We start from the raw sequence: 18,941 nt of genomic DNA on the forward strand, positions 1-18,941 counted from the left end.
CAATTTCCGATTAAATTCTTTTTCTTTTTTGGAAAAAAAACCATTTAAAATTGTTAGTGAAATCATTCATTCCGTTTGAGTTTGTTTCGGGGTAAATTATTTTTCATAAGATAATCTGTCGGCCATTAATAGATTTACCCTACATACCAAAATTTCTCCTCTACGGTTCTTTTTTTTCCCCCCCTTATTTTCTTTTTATATGCATGCCAATTAAATCCTTCCCCATTTTTCCTTTTTCGCATGTTTTCAATATACATGATATTTGCAAGCACGGGAATTTTAGTTGGGTCTGTAAGAATTAATATTTCCTTGATAACGGATAATTACTTCGCATTTATATTCATATCAATATACATGTATGTATGTGTTCTAATGTTATTAAAGATGTCTAGTGATACTTTCCATATGAAGAAAGAAATCGAGTAATAAGTTTGGTAAGCGAGGAGGGAATGGACCCAACTATATTATCCGGTTTATATCCATATGTTTAACGGTTTAACATTCTCTTATCACATGCGCTCCTGACAAAACGGTTAAATCTCTAGTTGTTTATGAGTCACGTAAGTAGTCGAAGGCATCATAAAATTATATATAGAATCAAGACAGGATACGTACGGCATATTACATACGTCGAGTTAGCTACCACAAACCTATACAAAGTTCAAATATATATATATTATATTTGAACTTACAGAACTGTATTACATTATTATTCATAAACTACATACCAAAATTGGATAAAATTAATTTTGGTTGAAATTATTATTTATTTGAATATCATATGGTGACTTCTCATCTATATTAAATCTCTACAATTTTTCAAAATTTTCGCAAAGAACTAGAATTAGGGATCTGGCCTTGGTTTATACATGTTCAATGACGACGCGTTATTATTAATTAAATTGGTCATGATAAATTATACTTTTTATTTTCATAATTCCCGATAATTGTATATCATGTCATGCACGTTATTAGTAAGGAGTTTCTTGCAAGCAATGTTTTTATTGGCAAACAAACAAAAAGCACTACCAAATTTTGGATTTTTCTCTGCCCAGGGGAAGAAAGGACAATGGAGGGCTTAATTGTGTAACTTATGACCAAAATTAAGGGGGAAAAGAGGCAAAAAAAAAAAACAGGATTCTGTTTCCCGTTGACCTCAATAATAAATTCAGATTTTTTCACTTTGTGTATATTCGGAAAAGTCTTACGTGCATTGATTTATGAGATTTGAAACCAAGAATGAACTATGAGACATGAGATCTCTCTTAATTAAATGTGGATTTTGGGTGCTTTGTTTTATCAAAAGTATACTTGAACACCGGAAAAATAAGAAAGGTTTAAAGTGTAATCACTTTTTTAAATTTGCAAAGTAAATTTATCAAAAGTGGTAGTAAAGTAGTTCAATTTTAAATAAATTGCACATACTTGAGTAAGTTATACGTATATTAAGAAATGATAAATTATAATGATGGTCCAAAAAGTTTTACAAATGTTTCAATATGGTACAAAAAGTTTTTTTTGCTACTTGATGGTACAAAATGTTTCAAAGTTAGTTCAGTATAGTACAAACCGTCATCTCGCCATTGACGTCGTCAAGCCGTCCTTCACAAGATCTATAAATTTTGCACCATCATGTAATTTACGTAAAACATTTTGTACTATTAAATTACAACTTCAAAACATTTTGCACCATCATGTAACATCCCACAAAAATCGATTTTGCACTATCAGCGTCGACTTGACGGCGTCAATGGCGAGATGACGATTTGTACTATACTGAAACAACTTTAAAACATTTTGTACCATCAAGTAGCAAAAAAAACTTTTTGTACCATATTGAAACATTTATAAAACTTTTTGAACCACTAGTGCAATTTACCCATTAAGAAATTGATATGGGCAAATCACTTTAAATTTCTAGTAAATTATGTACAATTGAGGTTCACCCAAAAAAAAAACCTCACAATTGAAGTAAATGACATGAAATTTGAAAAGCCTTTACTTCCCTTGTTAGTAAGTTACATGGAGTTTATGGGAATTTTACTTAAACTTTTAATAAAATACTCGATTGCACCATAAAATTTCTTGAAAGGATAAAGTCTAGGCAATAGGAAAGCTTCTCTGAAAGTCTTTTTTCCCCACACTTGGATTATAAGACATGTCCATGAGCTAGTAAAGGTATACGGAAAGAGAAATAAAAAGACACTTAGAAGTCTTATTGCGAAAATCGTATTTGGAATTGGTTCCATATAAAGAAATGTATCACTCCACCATACTTCTTTTCCATTAAAAAGTAACTATTCACTTATAAAAATGATAACAATAACCATAATGGTTATATATCCTATTTTTGTAAAAGATAAAAAGATATAATATATAAAGGATGTGATATAAGTTAGTATAAAATAATATTCCTTTCATATTTTTATTGAAAATTGATAGATATTGTGCAATATTTAAATAAATAAAACTGTCAATATCTCAATTGGCATATAAAATTCTTATATAAGTGCACATCGTCAAATTTTTAACATCATCATTTTTTTTTTATTTCATTCATCTTCCGACACAATAAATTTTTCTTCTTCTTCACTAATATATCTATGCATATTTTCCTTCTTTTTTTTCCTTGGATTTTTAAGTTCGATCTATCGTTCATATTTATTTTATATGTTATCGGATGCAGTTAATTATTTTGTCAGGATAATTCATACGTATATGATATGAATGATTTGTTGCAATATAACATGTATAAATATTTGAACACGTTAGTTGCAATAAAAAATTATTTACTTTTTGCTTGTGCAATACCCGAATCTTCAACTAGTTATTAATTAATCTTATTCAGCATAGACACTATAGCCAAACACTTATGGCGTCGATTTTGCTCGAGATTGTCGAGCTTCCACCGATCCTCTTCTTGGGGAGAACCTCTTCTTGTCGACTAACTGATTAAGGTTACTGTTTGATCAGAATCTCCAAAATCATTAGGAACTATTGATCTAGCATCAACTGTAGTCTAATCTAAATGATGAAACCGGCTTTATTCTTCAGGCTAAACACTTCGAACAAGCTCTGGAAACATTTCCTAAATCCATATCTTGATCAACCACGCCTTCCTCTCCCATCGACCGAAGCCAAGATCTCCTTTTCTTTGGCAAGAATGCAAGACTCGTGATTTAACATGTATGCCCATTTGCGCCCGTCCCGAGTAGCCAGCCGTCTTTGCTAGCTCGTATTGAAACATTTCCAGAGAGTGCAATCCATATATGATACAAATCCTCTAGTGGAAAACTTCTCTGCCATTGCTCTTCTGCTCCGATCATCCGGTCGCATCTAACTTCGCCCCATCAATATGTCAGCTCGGCCTCACATCACATTCTCTCAGCTGGTCCGTATGATAATGCACTACAACAGCGTGGATTATTCATTGCAGCTTCTCACTCTACTAATCCTAGAGCTGCAACCAATAAAAGCAACAAGTTCTTCATGATCCATCCACCGAAAATGTTACAAGTTTTTGATCCATCCCTGTGAAGAAATCACTTCGAGCTTCCCGTCATTTCCAACACACCCCAGGTCCAAAGCAAGGGAATTGGAGCGAATCAAATAATGGTCATCAAGCTCGAAGTGAACCCTTTTACCCAGCAATGCCAAGGACCAGAAAGACTGCCTTGATGCATCATATCAATAACAATCACCGGCGTGCAGATTTGGTGACATTGTTAGGGATGGTTATAAGAATTGCAGGGTTTTCATGAAGAAACAGAAGTCCAATCCGCAGTTGTTCCAAAAGGGTCTTCCATATACCGAACTCTTAATCAAATGTTGAACGAGAGAAAAAGGAAGCCTCACAGCATACATCACTAGAGAAAGAAACTGCAGCCTTTACAATTTCACTCCTCCCAAAAGATTATAGAGGTCCATTCATTTCTCATTTTGCGGGATCATTTCGAAATTTCTGTGTCCTAAAAAATAACAATAATCATCACTTAAATACACGCTCCACTCGTATCTCAAAACAAAAGGAGAAAATACAGCACAAGCTCCATGTGCCAGGAGGGGGTTAGCTCAGTAACTGCACACCTCTCTCTGCCAAAACATCCCGAGCCTAAACAAACTGACGACCCAAGAGCAGGAAGGAGGAGATGCCTGATTAGTCTTTTTCCCTTTGAAGTTAAGAGGAAGTCTATATCAGGGCAGTAGTCGTGTCCACCGATAGAGGAGATTCTAAGCAACACGGCAGAGAAATACTGTACACAAACCCTGAGAATGAATTTGCTTTGAACCGGAAGATCTTCTGAGACTCATGAAACTGCTTGAAAAGCTAGACTCAGTTCGTGTGCAGATTTCGCCACTGATCCACCTCTTCTACGAGTAAAAAAGACAACATTTGGGCATATTGTTATGAACTTCCAAGTAACGGAGAAAATCAAGCCAAGTGGAGAAGGTCGATATGAACCTGGTGAGAGAAGGCAAGCAGCGTTTGACCTTTTCAAGCTCTGTGTGGCAGAGACTGTACCGTTCCAACCTAATGAAAATTGCACGAGTTTTCATATAAGAATTTACCACAGGGTTCAAGATAGTTTCAACTAAGTATGTTGTGGGAGCATATACCTTTGTTCGGCTTCGATATCGACACCGACAGGGGTCTGTGCTGATACTGCTGAATAAATCATGGAGCCGAATACTCTGACCAACTTGAGAAGAATCTCCAAAGAGATGCACAGATGCCTGTAATTCATTAAGGTATTATAGTCAGATCTCAGAGCCTCAATTATGAATTCTATGGGAGCACAAATGAAAGGTTTTTCAAGATAAATATCATTTTATTAGCTTCAAAAGAAACTAACAGCTAAATGATACAATCTATATTTTCAGACTAAGAGTTCAAGAGACCATAAGGGTACATGAAGTCATGAACTACAACTGAGAAAATTCTCCTACTTTTCTGTTTTCTTGATAAACACGGTAACAGTTTCATAAGATGTGCTTCTCAAGAACAGCATGAAAATTGCCTCTTTTTGTAAGGGAAAAAGATTTAAGAGCAAAGCGACTTTAAAGGGAGAGTTAAGAGAATTTACCGATCCATGTCACTCTCAAGAAGTCCAGCGAGGAGTGGTAGAAGACATGTGAAAACATCCAAAGTTACCATGTCAATTTTCTCCGTCAGAATGGTGACTACATCCGCAAGGACCTGAAAATATCATCATTCAGGAAGATTAGGTGGTGTGAGAAGTTACTTGACAAGGTCTAAGATGCACTCTGAAGTTTTCCAATCGCCAAAAGGTGACTCAGCCTAAAACTATAGACCATAAACTACTCACGTGACGATCAGACATTTTTTCCATGATACCAATGGCTCCTTTTATGTCTCTTCTATCCCAAGATCCACGGATTACCTGCAATGAATTTTCCAAATCAATGTCAGTAGTTACGGAGTCAGTGAGGGCTAAAAGTTCTTTTCAAATAACCATGGGTAAATAAGGGGATAGATATTGAAAAAACCACATGTTCAGAAAGTGAAGACCTCAAATTTTTCGAGAAGATCAAGAAATAAGATTGAGCATAATAGAACATATGCCCTGAATTATCATAACAAGACACATGATCTAATCTAGCGACAATATAACCCTCACCTTCAAAAAACTCATTGCCAAGAATAAAGACAGAGGAAAAGAAAATTATTTCCAAAGGCATACCTGTAACTTGGCTAAACGAGCATACATAGAGCTCACAAACTGATCGTGCTGTTCCATCACATCTGCAACAGCATCCTCGTCACTGGCAGGTGTTTCTTTTTCGACTGATGGCAATCGGCCCCTCTGTTTCAGCACCAAATATTGAGAATTTGGAATCATTTAACTTAAGTTGACAGAAGCAAAATCAAACCACACATATGAACGTAATGCTGGTTACTTTACAGGGGGTCAAATGAAAGGTAGATAGATGGATAGCAAATGATCCTTGCACTGAAATATGACAGATTGTTTTGATTATCCATACCGAAGAAAGGAATATTAGAATTAATTTGGAAGAATAAAATAGTGAGATTATAATTATGAAAATTTCCTAAATTTAATGCTCAACATCTCTTATTTTTCCCTAAAAATAAGAAAAAAAAAGAAGAAAATATTATGAATTGCACTTTACCAATCATTTGGGATTATAATAGTGAGATGCAATCTAGTATATTATTTCTTTGAATTCTTTGGTTTTTCAGGATTAAGAAATGTGGAATACTAAAAGCATCAAAATATATTTATAACTGGAGAAGCACCCAAGCAACATATGGCATAAAACAATTTTCCTACCGTGCTAAAAGGAAGCATATTAACAGCTGACCCAGCCCGAGCAGAAATATTTGAAGTAGGACCATCGGGATCAAGTCTATCTCGTTTCTCCCAATTAATGGCGAGAGAACGCATCCTCCCTGAGTGCCAAGAGAATACATGAGACAACACTGAAATAGTTCTACCATAAAAACCTACAAGTAATGGCTAGATATAGACATACCTCCCCTTTGACCCTCTGTGGCGATCGGCTCTCTAGTTACTTTTGGGCCCCGAGACTCAACTGCAACAAAATTTTAGAGATGGAGCAACAAATTCGTCAATTAACAATTAAAAAGAAGAAAAAGATGATACAAATGAATAACATATCCCAGCTATATATTCGCTGCAATTTGGGAAATCCGACTAAAACAAATTCCAATTGTTCAAACAAGTAGGGTCTACAGAGGCTCATAAGACACTTGTCAGTGAGGTTTACCCTACTTCTCAGGACTGCATATCTAGATAGTTCAGCTTCAGTAAAAAAGTTTTCTTTATCTAGTGTCCCATCGGTCTACAAATTATCCAGTTAGCCACTTTTCCTGACAATATAGATAAAAGGAAATAATATTGTTTATATCACACTTTAGAGCTGCCTTTTTGTATAGTCCATACCTGTAAATGTTCTCTATCCATTGGAATATTCAGAAACTATAGAATAACAAAAGCGATGAGGGAATCAAAAGGGTACGTACAACTCTCATTCCGCAAACCAACAGGAGGTTCAATCATGGTACTAGCGTTGGTCTTAATTATCACAGGAGGCCAATTATCATTAGCACTCCTTTCAGGCAATCCTTGATCTTGTTGGCCTTTCATGGGAGCAAGGGTCTTCCTAGTTGAAAAGCTGCCTGGTCCATTGCAGTTAGAACCCGCGGTTTCGGACTGCCCAGAGACGGTGGGCTGCTCAGAGTCATCACTTCCATTGGAGAGCTTCCGCAACTCCATAGACTTTGACTGAAGAGAAAAGGGCATTGTCCTCGAAGCAAGACTAGTTTCTTTTCTCGAATCAGAAGCTATCTCTGGCTTCGAATCGGTTCTTGGGACAATAACAGGCACAACATCTGCTCTGTTATAGGTTGGAAAATTAATCAATGACTGGGACTTTGTGGAGGTTCTTTTAGGGGCTGCTGCTACACTGGGAACAGTGCCCGAATTTGCTTGAGCAGCCCTCTGACTGGCATGTATGCTGACCCTTTGAGGAGTTCCTGGTACACTTCCAGTTGCTTTATGGAAAAACGTCAAAAAGGAACTATCAGGAACAAATGATATTTCAGAAGGAATAAAAGAATTATCCAGAGACAGAGCACGTACATCCCAAACTTTTTGACTCCTTAACAGGATCTGTATTCTGTGAGACTGACAATCTTGCAACAGACTTTGTTTCCTTAACCAACAAATCTGAATTTTGAGAAACTGAGAGCCTCCCCAAAGTAGGTTTTGTAGTGTTCTCAGAAACTGAGAGCCTCCCTGAGCTCGGCTTCACGGTGTTCTCATTTAATACTGACAGGCTTCCTGACGAAGCACTTTTAGATTCTGATTGAGCATTGAGACGCTTACTGCCAACAGCATAAGGCTCTATTCGCTGTCAAGAAGCAAAAAGTTCAAAGAGATTGAATCAAATTGAATGTCAAATCTAATTTAGCTTCAGCAAATAATAAATTTGAACCCCCAATGCTTGGTTGAAGGGTTTGTTTTGCTTTAGAAAACCACAAAACCTTTTCCAATTTTTCATTTCCTCTTCTTGAAAAATGTCACCAAATGTCCTGTAAGTATTCATGCAGCACTCTTTTCCTCTAGTTTCCTTGTTTGCTAAGAAGATAGAATGGAACACCGGAAATATTTTCCAGTTCACAAAATGAAACAGGGACCAGTTAAAAATAGAGCTACAGCCACGCATCTCAGTTTTGACTCCCCTACCGGCATGAGCTTTAAGATGAGGTCTAGACTTCCACAAACTTGCATGGAGTTCATGAACCCACAACAGGTTGGCCGTACATCATAAAATGGAAAATAAATAACAGCTGGTTGAGAGACATGATATGGTACCGAGATGTCCACAACCCAGACGCCAACACAACTTTGATTGAACGAGCATCCAAGGAGCTTTCCCTCGTGTACGTTAAGATCGGAAAGCTTGGACCATCCCACATCCACAGCATCATGGCACTTTACAGGTTCCCAAGAGAAAACCTACAAAACAAAAGAAAACACATACGAGATTCTCAAACACTAGATAAACATGATGCAATCAACAGTGACTCCATTTGCTTGAAACCTGACCAATATTTGATGAGTCCCACCTTAAGATTTTCATGTAATCCACAAAGAAGGGTCCTTCCATCAGGATTAAAAGTCAAACAACGAACTCCACTGGTCTGCCATGGGAAAAATAGTGTTACAAGACATGTCATCAAGAAAAGAAAATAAGTAACCACATAATCATCCAGGAACTTCCCTAGATCTAAACCCATCGGTGGGACACGAATTTTACCTCGGGTCCAGCAGAACCAATCAGCTCAAAAGTCTCAAGGTCCCAAAATTTTACAGTCCGATCAGATGAACCTACACAGAAGCAGAAAACTAACTCAAACTACAAAGTACATTGAGAATTGGTGAGCCTAGAAAGGTATAATTCCTTTAGAATTTATAAGGAGGTTCTCATCAAATGATATCACAGCCATAGTACGCAAGAAAAGTGGGAATGTATGAAATTCATACTGACCTGTTGCCAACAAAAACTCATGGGGATGAAAATCTATGCACTGAATCTGACCCTCGTGACACTTGAAATCATGCAATAGCTTTCCCGCAGTTAGATCCCATAGCTGTTTGAGTTGTATGCATATTATTATTCAACAGATCCAGGTAATTATTCATTCTAGCTAGATAACAGACTTGCCAAAGAAAAGTTCTTTGCACATAGTAATTGGCTAGAAGCAAGTTGAACACTAATACTTTAGGTCTGTTTTTGAACTAGAGAACTGTTATAGAGCCAAATAGAATTGCATGCATTGACTTCTAGTAGAAGAAAGACCAGAGGGTCATAGGTCGAATTCATTTCCCAATAGGGCCCCTGACATTGTAAAAGATTCAAGAAACCCTAACCTTGACGCTGTTGTCCTCTCCTCCAGATACAACCCAACGGCCATCTGGGGTGAACCTGATTGCATTGACCCCTCGAGTGTGACCCTTATATGTATGGATGCAGCCCTTTTTCCTGATGTCCCATATTTTCAGATTCGTGTCCAGAGATCCCGATGCAAAGAATTCCCCAAAGGGATGAAAGTCCACAGATATACAATTAGATCTGTGACCAGTTAAAGTACGAACAACTGCAAAGAGCATAAGGCCAAAAAAGATGTGATAAATCAGGACAGGGCTTCAACTTGAGAAAGATCAGCGATTAGCAATTAGTGATTCAGGAGCATACTTTTTGCCTCCTCTAAATCCCAAAGCTTGATGGTACCACTTGCAGCACCTGCAGCTACCAATACTTCTGAGGAATCGAAGCTGACTGAATCAATACCACTACTGTGCCCAGACAAGCTCTGGAAATGACAGCATTAAACCCAATCAATTGTTCCGGTACTCCGCAAATATGTAAAGTAAATTTAATTTGATAAACTATATCTCATCATGAACCTAAAGGGCTATATATCCACACAAGCTCAAACAATTAAAATCCAGATTAACCACAAGAGCATATTATAATCTGGCACTTACTCAAGGTCACAATGGGAGGCAACTCATCAGCAAAAGTTTATGTTTTCCATTTCCATGATGTACTGCTCTTAATTAAGGTAGTGAAGAGTGAATTATATGGAAGTCTCAAAGAAGCAGTAGCAACAGATAAAAGTTGCAATATAAAACTCCATAACAAAGCAGTTGAGCAAGCTATGTACTTTAGAAGTAAAGGGCTACATATTTGAAACGTTAGTAAATAAATTTTAGCAGTGGAATGTGATGGAGCTGACCAATATTGCATTGGGTTTCCCGATGGCCCAAAGATTAACTTTGTGATCTTCCCCTCCCGTAACAAGAACCCGGGACGACTTCCTCCCAATCTTGAGGCAATTCACAGATGCAGAATGTGCTACAAACTCCTCTGTTGCATCTCTGGTTAAGGAGGCTTCAAGAACCATCAATCGTCATAACAGAGAGAAAAAAAAAAAAAACTCCCACCGACGCAATCGAAACACATAAATTATGCCACAAATTCTCAGAACAAATAACCACATCCAAACAAACGAAGGATACGTAGCTTGTACGCCCGTTTGGTAGTCATGGCACAAACGGATAGGAAACCCTAATAGCAGGAAGAGCTCCGCAGACATTCAAGAGACGCGGCAGGCCGTTCAGGCGAGCCCTCAAGATCCTCACAGATTAAGCCAGATCTTGAAAACCCTCCAAAGGTCCCCTCCCTATCACACCCTCATTGCTGTCGGAGACCCAACCGGAAGCAAGAAACGAGGCCACCGCCCATCAGATCAAACTCCAAGAACCGAACAACCCAGAAAACCGTACCGACAGAAGGAGCAAAAATGGAGGAGAACAGGCGAGTACCCAATTAATTTCGGTCCTCGCCGGAGCTGCCCAGAAGTGAAAGGAACGATTTTTTTGGCTTCTTATCTTCTCAGGGTCCCCCTGCCTTACTTACTCCTCCCCTGTTCTTGGCTCGCACTCAAACACAGGAAGAGAGTGCAAGGGAAGCATTCAAAAATCTCGGACTTGGATTAGTTTTGGTTCCAAATTCAAAACCCACATTTCGGCCGACACGACTAGAAACAAAAGCCAAATCACACACACTGACTGATGCCGGAAGCAGCCAATGGGGTTTCAGAGTTCGGAGAGACAACACAGAGAAGAGAGAAGAAAAGAAGGGAGAAGGGAGGCAGAGTCGAAAAGGAAAGGGGTAGAGGGAGGACTGTCAAGATTTGTGCTCCCCTTCCCAGAAATTTTAATAAAATAGTTATTGTAATCTAATTATTATTATTATTATTATTACTTTATTATTTTGTCGGTGTAATTATCGATAATTATGAATAATTATGGGAAATAATAATTAAATGAGATGAACAATAATAATGGGTTTAATTCAAAATTTGATCTTGCAGGGGGGAAAGTGTAAAAGGGAAGAAATTGGGATGCAATGTGTCCTAAATATTCATGAAAACTACTCACTGTCTCCCTTCCCTCCCTCTCTCCCTCCTTTTCTTCAAATCAAAAACTGTAAAAAGACAAAAAAAAAGAAAAAGAAAAAAAAAAGAGAAAAAGATGAGTCTGATAATTAGGCATTGTGTGCTGTTGCCCCACCATAAATATTCCTTCTAATTTAATTTAACCCTCCTCACCTTATCCCTAATTTAAATTAATTGACCCTAATTATTGCTTTTCTTTCATCATGTGTGCTTTTGCTTACCAGTTTTCTGGAATTTGAATTAAGTAATTTCCACCTCTTTCTTTCCTCCTTTCAATTTTGGTTCTTTTTCCTTCTTTCTTTTTTTAATTGTTTGGGAAATTTCATTAAATTATTATTGATGATATATGTGGGAGCCACCACGTAATCATCGAGTGTGCGTTACAACTCGATACACCTATACCTACACGCAGAGGCAGTTGATGGATTGGAAGGTTGGTCCAATACTTTTGGGACTATCTTGTTTTAGTTTTAAAAAAAAAAAGACCTTTTTCCTCTCAATTCTCTCTTGATTTGGTTTCCGTTAGGTTTGACCTTTTACAAGGGTTTGGTAATTAATTCCTCCTAGTCATTTTATCTCTGCATCATATGGCGTGACTTCACGTCAATTTTTACGTGCAGTATCTCGAGTGTCGAACATGAAGCCAAAGGACATCGATCATCCACGATTGGGATAGTCTGGAGAGAGGGCCATTAAGACCTATGATCTCACCTCAATCCCACATCTACGGTTACCATTAGCAATTCTAGAGGTGAAAAAATTGATCGTGAGCTAATCTGCAACTGCACGGTAGATCTCTTTAGGTAATTGTCATCGATACCCCGATTTCCGTTAAGTTCCTTCTCGCCATATTTGCTGTTGTAGCCATCAGATAATTAAGACAAACCTTTTAGAGTTGATTACGAACTAAACAATTCACTGCTATTACTTTCTTTGCGATTTTAGAAGCAGAAGAGTGAGTGATATATTTTTAGATGAAAATGATGTTTTAATGAAAAGGAAGAGCGATATTTTAAATGCAATTCCATGCGAGTTCCTACTCCATAAATGTTGTCTATTCACAATTTTAGATGAAAATGATGTTTCAAATCGACTATTCCGTACAATTTCCTAACCCACCTTCTCCAACTCCATGCCTTTTGCTCATGAAAGGAAACAAAGCATTACGTCCAATTCAAATGAGCATGCGTCCGACCCTTAAGGGAAAATATATATATATATATATATATAGAGAGAGAGAGAGAGAGAGAGAGAGAGATAGAATTGGACATGCATATCACGTTTTTGTATTTAATTTGAAACACGTAGGACTACTAGGTTTCGTGATAGCATTTACTATTTATGTCTTTGGCTGGATCAAAATTTACTGAGGCAACCATCGGTTTGGACCGTAAATGTTGCGTGATTCTCATTATATCGATTGAAACATCAAACCCAATGGACCGGGTTGATCTACCGCAGGTTTCGCCCGGATCTCCTCGTGGAATTAATTATTAAAAAGAAAACTATGAAACTCGCGGATCGGAACCCCTCCATATAAATTCGGTCCGACATTTTTGTTTCTGGATCTATTAGAGGACCTTGGGGTTGGCCAAAAGAGAAGGAAACACCAGATGCGGTGTTGCAGTTGCGATGTCAATTTACAAATACGGGACACATTTGCTGCTTCTGCTGGCCCTCTGGTTTTTGGTTTTAGGGGCCCCTTCACAGGCTTGCATCACCTACAGTTACATATATATAATATATATGCTTTGATTTCTATTAATAATCTAATTTCTTCCACAAGATCTTATTATGTGGACTGTTACAAATAATAAATAAAAATGGTGGTGGAAGGTTCTTCTGATCTTTCCTCAGTTCCTCTCCTTCAACTTGATTGATTTGACATCCCTTAGTACAAGTTTGGATGCAATCTTCATGATTACCAGGAATAGATCGAACTCGCACTGCTCGAACTATACCTTCTTGTAGCAAAAAGAATGACTTCTTCCTCTCAGATGTAGATGAGATAAATCTCTATGAAGCTCACTGCCGAATTCAGTCATTGGACTGTCTGGCAAGCATGCCTGAGTCGGAGCAACGAAGGACGGTGCTGTTGCATTGCTCTTTACTCGGTCACGAGCTCAACCCGGACTCGGCTTCGAAAGCTATATGAAGGGAACATTTGAAAATTATGATTGCAATGAATTCGAGGAAAAAGGACAATTCCAGAGCTTGAATGAACCGCACAGGAAAAATATAGCATGCATTGATTGCTTCAGTTTCAGTCATTCAATTGCATATATCCTCCTCCGCTAGAGAACCAAACCGGTTGGCAAGATCCAGTTCCAGATCTGAACATTCGGGTCTTTTGGGAAAATATCGGACCGCCCTACGTACCTTTGGGAAGAATAGAGCTTACATTATGTTCATCCACATCGTATAGGTGACCAAAGAAGCGTACGTGGTCACAGAAATATACGTACATGTCATCGGATGTTGGGAGTGAAACTTGAAATCCACCATATATAGTGGCACTGGGGAAAAGAAAATCAAGTGAGTCAGAGACGTAGTCCAATGTTTTAAATCTGTAAAAGAACTCTCTAGGATTTCCATTATTGATTTACAAGTAAACGTTCAGCCCATTGTCCTGTGTTGCTTTGCTGCTATGAAGACTCGAAACGTCTTCCCAGGTCCGGTCTAAAAGAATCTTTCTCAGATTATATCAATCACGGCAGGTTACTACGGTCTCATGACAATAAACATGGTTTCAGCTCGTAGCAGCGGTTGATTGACACAATTTCCAGAGATCTTTAGTGTAGGGGCTATTAGCGGGGTCTCATTCAATTTGAAGAAAATGATAGCTCAAATTAGCATATACAGGAAAACCGCCATTCTGGGTCACTCAAGATCAAAAAATTGCTACCTGACATGTCGAAATATATAATATCAAATGAAAACAAAAAAGTTACTCAGCGAACATCGAAAAATTGCAAGAACTATTTTGAGTCACAGGGTAAAACAACCAAATGAAGCAACTGCTTCCATGATAGCCCCTTATTTATGAAACTCGACTTTGTATGTCTAACAGTTGCAACTACGAACTGCATCTGAAGAGAGCAGATGCTACTGCCTGAAAGAGATTGTCACGAATTGTCAACATAATCACACATGGAGTATGTATTGGATGCTAAACTGAAGTTATCGCTTGCCAAAAAATAATAAAAACATTAATGCTTGAACATCAGAATGTGCAGAGACTGTAACTATTCGAGGCACAGACAATAGCCATAAAAATCAAAACAGAGCTGAGAAGATAACACAGAAAAACATTTTGACATACCTAATACCAATAGCTACAAATCTCAGGTATGCGCATTGCAGAAAAGTAATCTGAGATACAAGCAGTTCATAAGCCTACTAATATAAAATGATCCCATTCCCATTCTCCACTCAGTTATTTCTTCTTTTACTATCAATGAGCGACTCCTAGAGAAATCCATCACAATTCCGCCAAAGACAAAGGTTAAAACTCTATCTGCAATGTGAACATATATAGTATCATTTGAGTAGAATCGACTCTAGCACATCACAGGGTTTCCAAATCTATCAGTAGGAAACACTTTTGCGGTGAAGTAAAGTCATCTACATGAGCTTGCTCCATAATACGCAAGAGGAATGACCATACCTGCAGAATCCTTGTGATCAACAATGAAACAGCAACATTTATCTGCTAGAACCATATTTGATGGATTCCTGCACGCATCTGTCACTATTCTTACCATTCTAAGAATTTGACCAATTTCTTAGGAACTCAGACGAGAATTACATCTGAATATAGAAAGCGAGCAATCAGATCACAACCTAGTTCCCACAAAAACATCCTTAGCGATACAAACAAACTTAAGCACAGACGATGCTAAATATTCAAAGGGCAAGTAAAATTTCTCTGGCAGCAAGTTCAACAACAGCACAGCGAGCCCCCCAGAATGAGAACCGATCACGAGAAGTTTCAATAGTAAGGAAATCTCCAAAGATTAGCATCAGTGAAAGAACACTCAAACAGTACCCAAAGCGACTAAACTCAGAATCCGTTCATGAATCCACCATGTATAATACTTAAATGGAGCAGTTGGTTTATATGCCCGAACACAACTGAGCACATTCGATGCCAAATTACTTACTCGATCACAGTTAGCACAGCTAACGATGCGAACAGATAATGAAAGCAAGTACTTTGCATTTATCAGCTGAACGTATGAGAAGAAACACGCCCAATACTAAGAAAAATGAGCACTTAGCATCGATATTAATGGCAGATTACAGTGAGCTATCGAAGTGAAGAAGAACTGCGATACATACAAACAAGCATCTCACTTTGGGGGCACTTCGTACATATTTACCCCCAAATCTTCTCAGTTCAAATTCACAGCAATCGCAGCCAAAAATCAGATGAACTCGAACTCATCCTCCTTCAGGTGAGCAAAGAACTTGACAGGGCCACGCCCTTCAATGTCCTTGACGAACTCGACCTTCAAGGGGAGGTTAGCCGACACGCGCTTACCCTTCCAGATGGCGACGTTCTGCTTCAGCACGCCCTCCATCCCGGTCAAGTCCACCTCCGGGACGCGGGGCACGTGGTACACCTTCACCGGCGCTGTCACCCTCACCCTCGCCCCAATCCTCGATGAGAACTCGTCCTCCTCCGCGGAAGACGGCGAGGTCGACGCCTCGGAGTCGGACGGCTTCAGTGCGACCTCGCAGCGAATCCTCCACCTTCTCCGGGTGAGAGCGGCGGTCAAGGTGTCTACGGAAGAAGAGGAGGAAGGAGGTGAAAAGAATAGGCAAGTGCTGGGGCGGCTGGAGATTGCCGCGGCGGTTCTGGTGCCGGCCGCCGGTGATAGCAGAGCCAGCGTCGTCGTCGTCGTCGACATGGTTCTTTGATATTTTCCCTTTCTGTGATGAGAATTGAGTTTCGCCTGCTCTTTCTTTCCTTCTTAACGAACAATGGGCATTTTCTGATATTTATTATCCTTATTAAAAAAATAATGCATAAAAATTAATTAATCAAGAATTATTTTCTGATATTTTGGCAGAATTATTGGAAATCTGAGGTAGAGATTGGAGATACAACGATTGGAATGCAGTGACCGTACCCGAGATAGATCCGAACTCTTCTAATATTTTGAACTCCAATAAGAATGCGACACTCCGATTATTATTTTTGCCGTGATCTCTCGTGTATCCGCACACAACATTATCATATTTGATTGAAGCATATTACTGATAATCTGAATCCCTAAAATTATTTAACCATTGGCAATATACTTTTCCAGTAAGGAAGTACCCATCTAGATTATAAACAGGATTATCAATAATGTATAACATTATCAATCCAACATGGCAATCAACATTACCAATAATTTTGAAATGAAAATCTATCTCAATCAGAATCTAAACTATGATGCAATCTCAAATGGTAATACACCAAACGCAAAAAATTTTGCCAATCATGTAATTTTTATGATATTTAAATAAATAGATTACTTTTGTTAGTGATAAAACTATAAAAGTTGAACTTACTAGAAAAATAAATATCCTCGATTTTAATTTTCTATACGAGTAAAATTAAATGAAAGGAGGATATTTATTTTATTTTTGGTGGAAAATGTTATTAATTAAAATAAATTTCTTCGTTTATGTGGACTATAAGACTGACAAATGAAACCCGGGACCAATCTGGGCCAACCAATGCGGATAATATAATAAAATCTATTTTCCGTTCAATTTCAAATAAAAGCAACTAGTTAAATGGCATTCTTGCCCTCCAAAACCTTCTTTATTGCTTTTCCTTCATTAAATTTAGGCCACCTATAATGGTCAATCCACCTCTATTATCCACTAAAATTTTTCAGATAATTCCTTCAAGTTTTGTTATGAACAGTTTCCATCTTCCTAGCAGGAGTGGACACGGACATAGGACCGACTGAACCTGCATTGTTGATAGATTTTCGATGCCACGCGGCTTATTTCAGGGTATGTTTGGTTCGCAAGTATTCGGGTTCCCTTCTCCATGTATTCCGGAATAACAATTCCCTAGTTTGGAAAACCACTTATTCGGAAATGGCCATTTCCAAATAGAACCCTCATTAAGAATAGAGGCGAAATCCCATAAATGTCCTTCTCCATTATTCGAATTTTCGAAGTGTGCAATCCGCTTGTTTTGTTCATCGTCTTCCTCATCTCTCATTCTCTCTCCTCCAATCTGATCGATTCTTTCTATTGCTCTTCCTTCTTCTGCAATTACACTCCCTCACTACCTGAACCCCCCTTCGATCAGCAAGGCGAACATGTAACGATGACACGGCCAAGGTGGGTGGGCTGCGGCGGGTACAAAGACGACGAAATTTCTGAAAATCGAAAATAACCTTCCAAAATCCTAGTTTCCGATTTGAAGTCGCTGGAAATCGCTCTTCGCAACGGTGGCTGGGCGGTCCCTCTCCCTCTGCAGCGGCGGCAGCCGACTCTGTCATCTCCCGATGGGTTCGTCGGCCTTGGGTGACCTTAGCTCAGGGGTCCAGAGCACAGGTTAGGCGAGCCCAAGGCTCGGAAAGCACCAAGCTAGAGAGAGAAGCTTTTTATCTCTCTATGAGGCCTAGCTTGGGTTCGCCCAAATCGAGGGATCCAATCCTTGGTCTAGGGTTCACGCTGCAAGGCCCGATCCATCTGTGGGGCTTGCAAACCCTCGTGCCTCCGAAACCGTGGAACAATCGGGATTTGACTTTGCAAATGCTACCGTTCCTCTTCTTCGCACAAATAAGAAGACGAACAGTGGCTTATTCCTAAAAAAAAATTAAGAGTAAATATAATTTACCTCATAATCTTTGAATTTAACGGTAAAGTGTCCCATGACCTTTAAAAAGTTACACTATACCGTTCGACTTATTCAAAAAGAAGTAAAGCACACATCTGACGACTTATCTAACGACTTTTCCGGCCAAATATTATTTTGATAATTTCATATATCAACAAATAATTTCAAAAACTAAAAAAAAAAAGAAAATTAGAAAAAAAAAAGCCGAGAATAAACTCGAGAAAGGGGTGATGGTAGCTGAAATAAAACAAATCTCTCACTTGAGGAGAGAAGCGAGAGAGATCTGAGCAAGGTTGTTAGAATCGATCAAGGATCGTAAAATCGTGAATCGCGATTCGAATCGTGAATTGTAAGATTCTACCTGTAATTAAAAAAAAGAATATATATATATATGTGTGTGTGTAGCATACTTTTCTAAGTAAAAAAAAAAAGATCAATCATTGATGTTGGGAACAATCACCTCTATCTCATATCATATAACCTATTTGTGTTCCCGACAATTCCGTCCCTAATATCATTCAATTAGCTCATTATCATAAGCATTATTCAGACGAT

The 18,941-nt window shown here is 38.4% G+C and overlaps 2 protein-coding genes across 4 annotated transcripts; both read right to left on the reverse strand.

Annotated features, from left to right (window-relative positions):
• Positions 1 to 3,784: 3,784 nt before the first annotated feature.
• LOC116196210 (katanin p80 WD40 repeat-containing subunit B1 homolog) lies at positions 3,785 to 11,271 on the reverse strand. 3 transcript variants are annotated; one of them, XM_031525827.1, is made up of 19 exons: positions 10,899 to 11,271; positions 10,593 to 10,773; positions 10,310 to 10,440; positions 9,766 to 9,883; positions 9,441 to 9,667; positions 9,058 to 9,160; positions 8,827 to 8,897; positions 8,636 to 8,710; positions 8,382 to 8,525; positions 7,647 to 7,917; positions 7,028 to 7,558; positions 6,517 to 6,576; positions 6,315 to 6,433; positions 5,703 to 5,825; positions 5,328 to 5,402; positions 5,085 to 5,197; positions 4,618 to 4,734; positions 4,463 to 4,531; positions 3,785 to 4,371 (listed from the first exon to the last, which is right to left on the reverse strand). In XM_031525827.1, exons 2-19 carry the CDS (start codon positions 10,618 to 10,620, stop codon positions 4,308 to 4,310), a joined length of 2,439 nt encoding a protein of 812 aa, XP_031381687.1. In that variant the 5' UTR covers positions 10,621 to 10,773; positions 10,899 to 11,271; the 3' UTR covers positions 3,785 to 4,307. The 3 variants fall into 3 exon arrangements, with proteins under 3 accessions (XP_031381687.1, XP_031381688.1, XP_031381685.1); XM_031525828.1 differs by having other exon boundaries at positions 3,785 to 4,368; positions 10,593 to 11,271; XM_031525825.1 differs by having other exon boundaries at positions 10,593 to 11,271.
• Positions 11,272 to 15,676: 4,405 nt separating this feature from the next.
• Positions 15,677 to 16,528, reverse strand: LOC116193485 (ferredoxin-thioredoxin reductase, variable chain-like). Its single transcript, XM_031522204.1, has one exon. It carries the CDS (start codon positions 16,444 to 16,446, stop codon positions 15,961 to 15,963), a length of 486 nt encoding a protein of 161 aa, XP_031378064.1. The 5' UTR covers positions 16,447 to 16,528; the 3' UTR covers positions 15,677 to 15,960.
• Between the last annotated feature and the right edge of the window lie 2,413 nt (positions 16,529 to 18,941).

The sequence above is a fragment of the Punica granatum genome, chromosome 2 (assembly GCF_007655135.1).
Source record: "Punica granatum isolate Tunisia-2019 chromosome 2, ASM765513v2, whole genome shotgun sequence".
Taxonomy (NCBI): domain Eukaryota; kingdom Viridiplantae; phylum Streptophyta; class Magnoliopsida; order Myrtales; family Lythraceae; genus Punica; species Punica granatum.

Coding starts and splice junctions, on each gene's coding strand:
- LOC116193485 (XM_031522204.1), bottom strand. CDS start 16,446: ATGTCGACGACGACGACGACGCTGGCTCTGCTATCACCGGCGGCCGGC.
- LOC116196210 (XM_031525827.1), bottom strand. CDS start 10,620: ATGACTACCAAACGGGCGTACAAGCTAC. Junction 8,711..8,826: donor TTGGTTCTGCTGGACCCGAG/GTAAAATTCGTG, acceptor TTCCCATGGCAG/ACCAGTGGAGTTCGTTGTTT. Junction 5,826..6,314: donor ATATGCTTCCTTTTAGCACG/GTAGGAAAATTG, acceptor GTGCTGAAACAG/AGGGGCCGATTGCCATCAGT.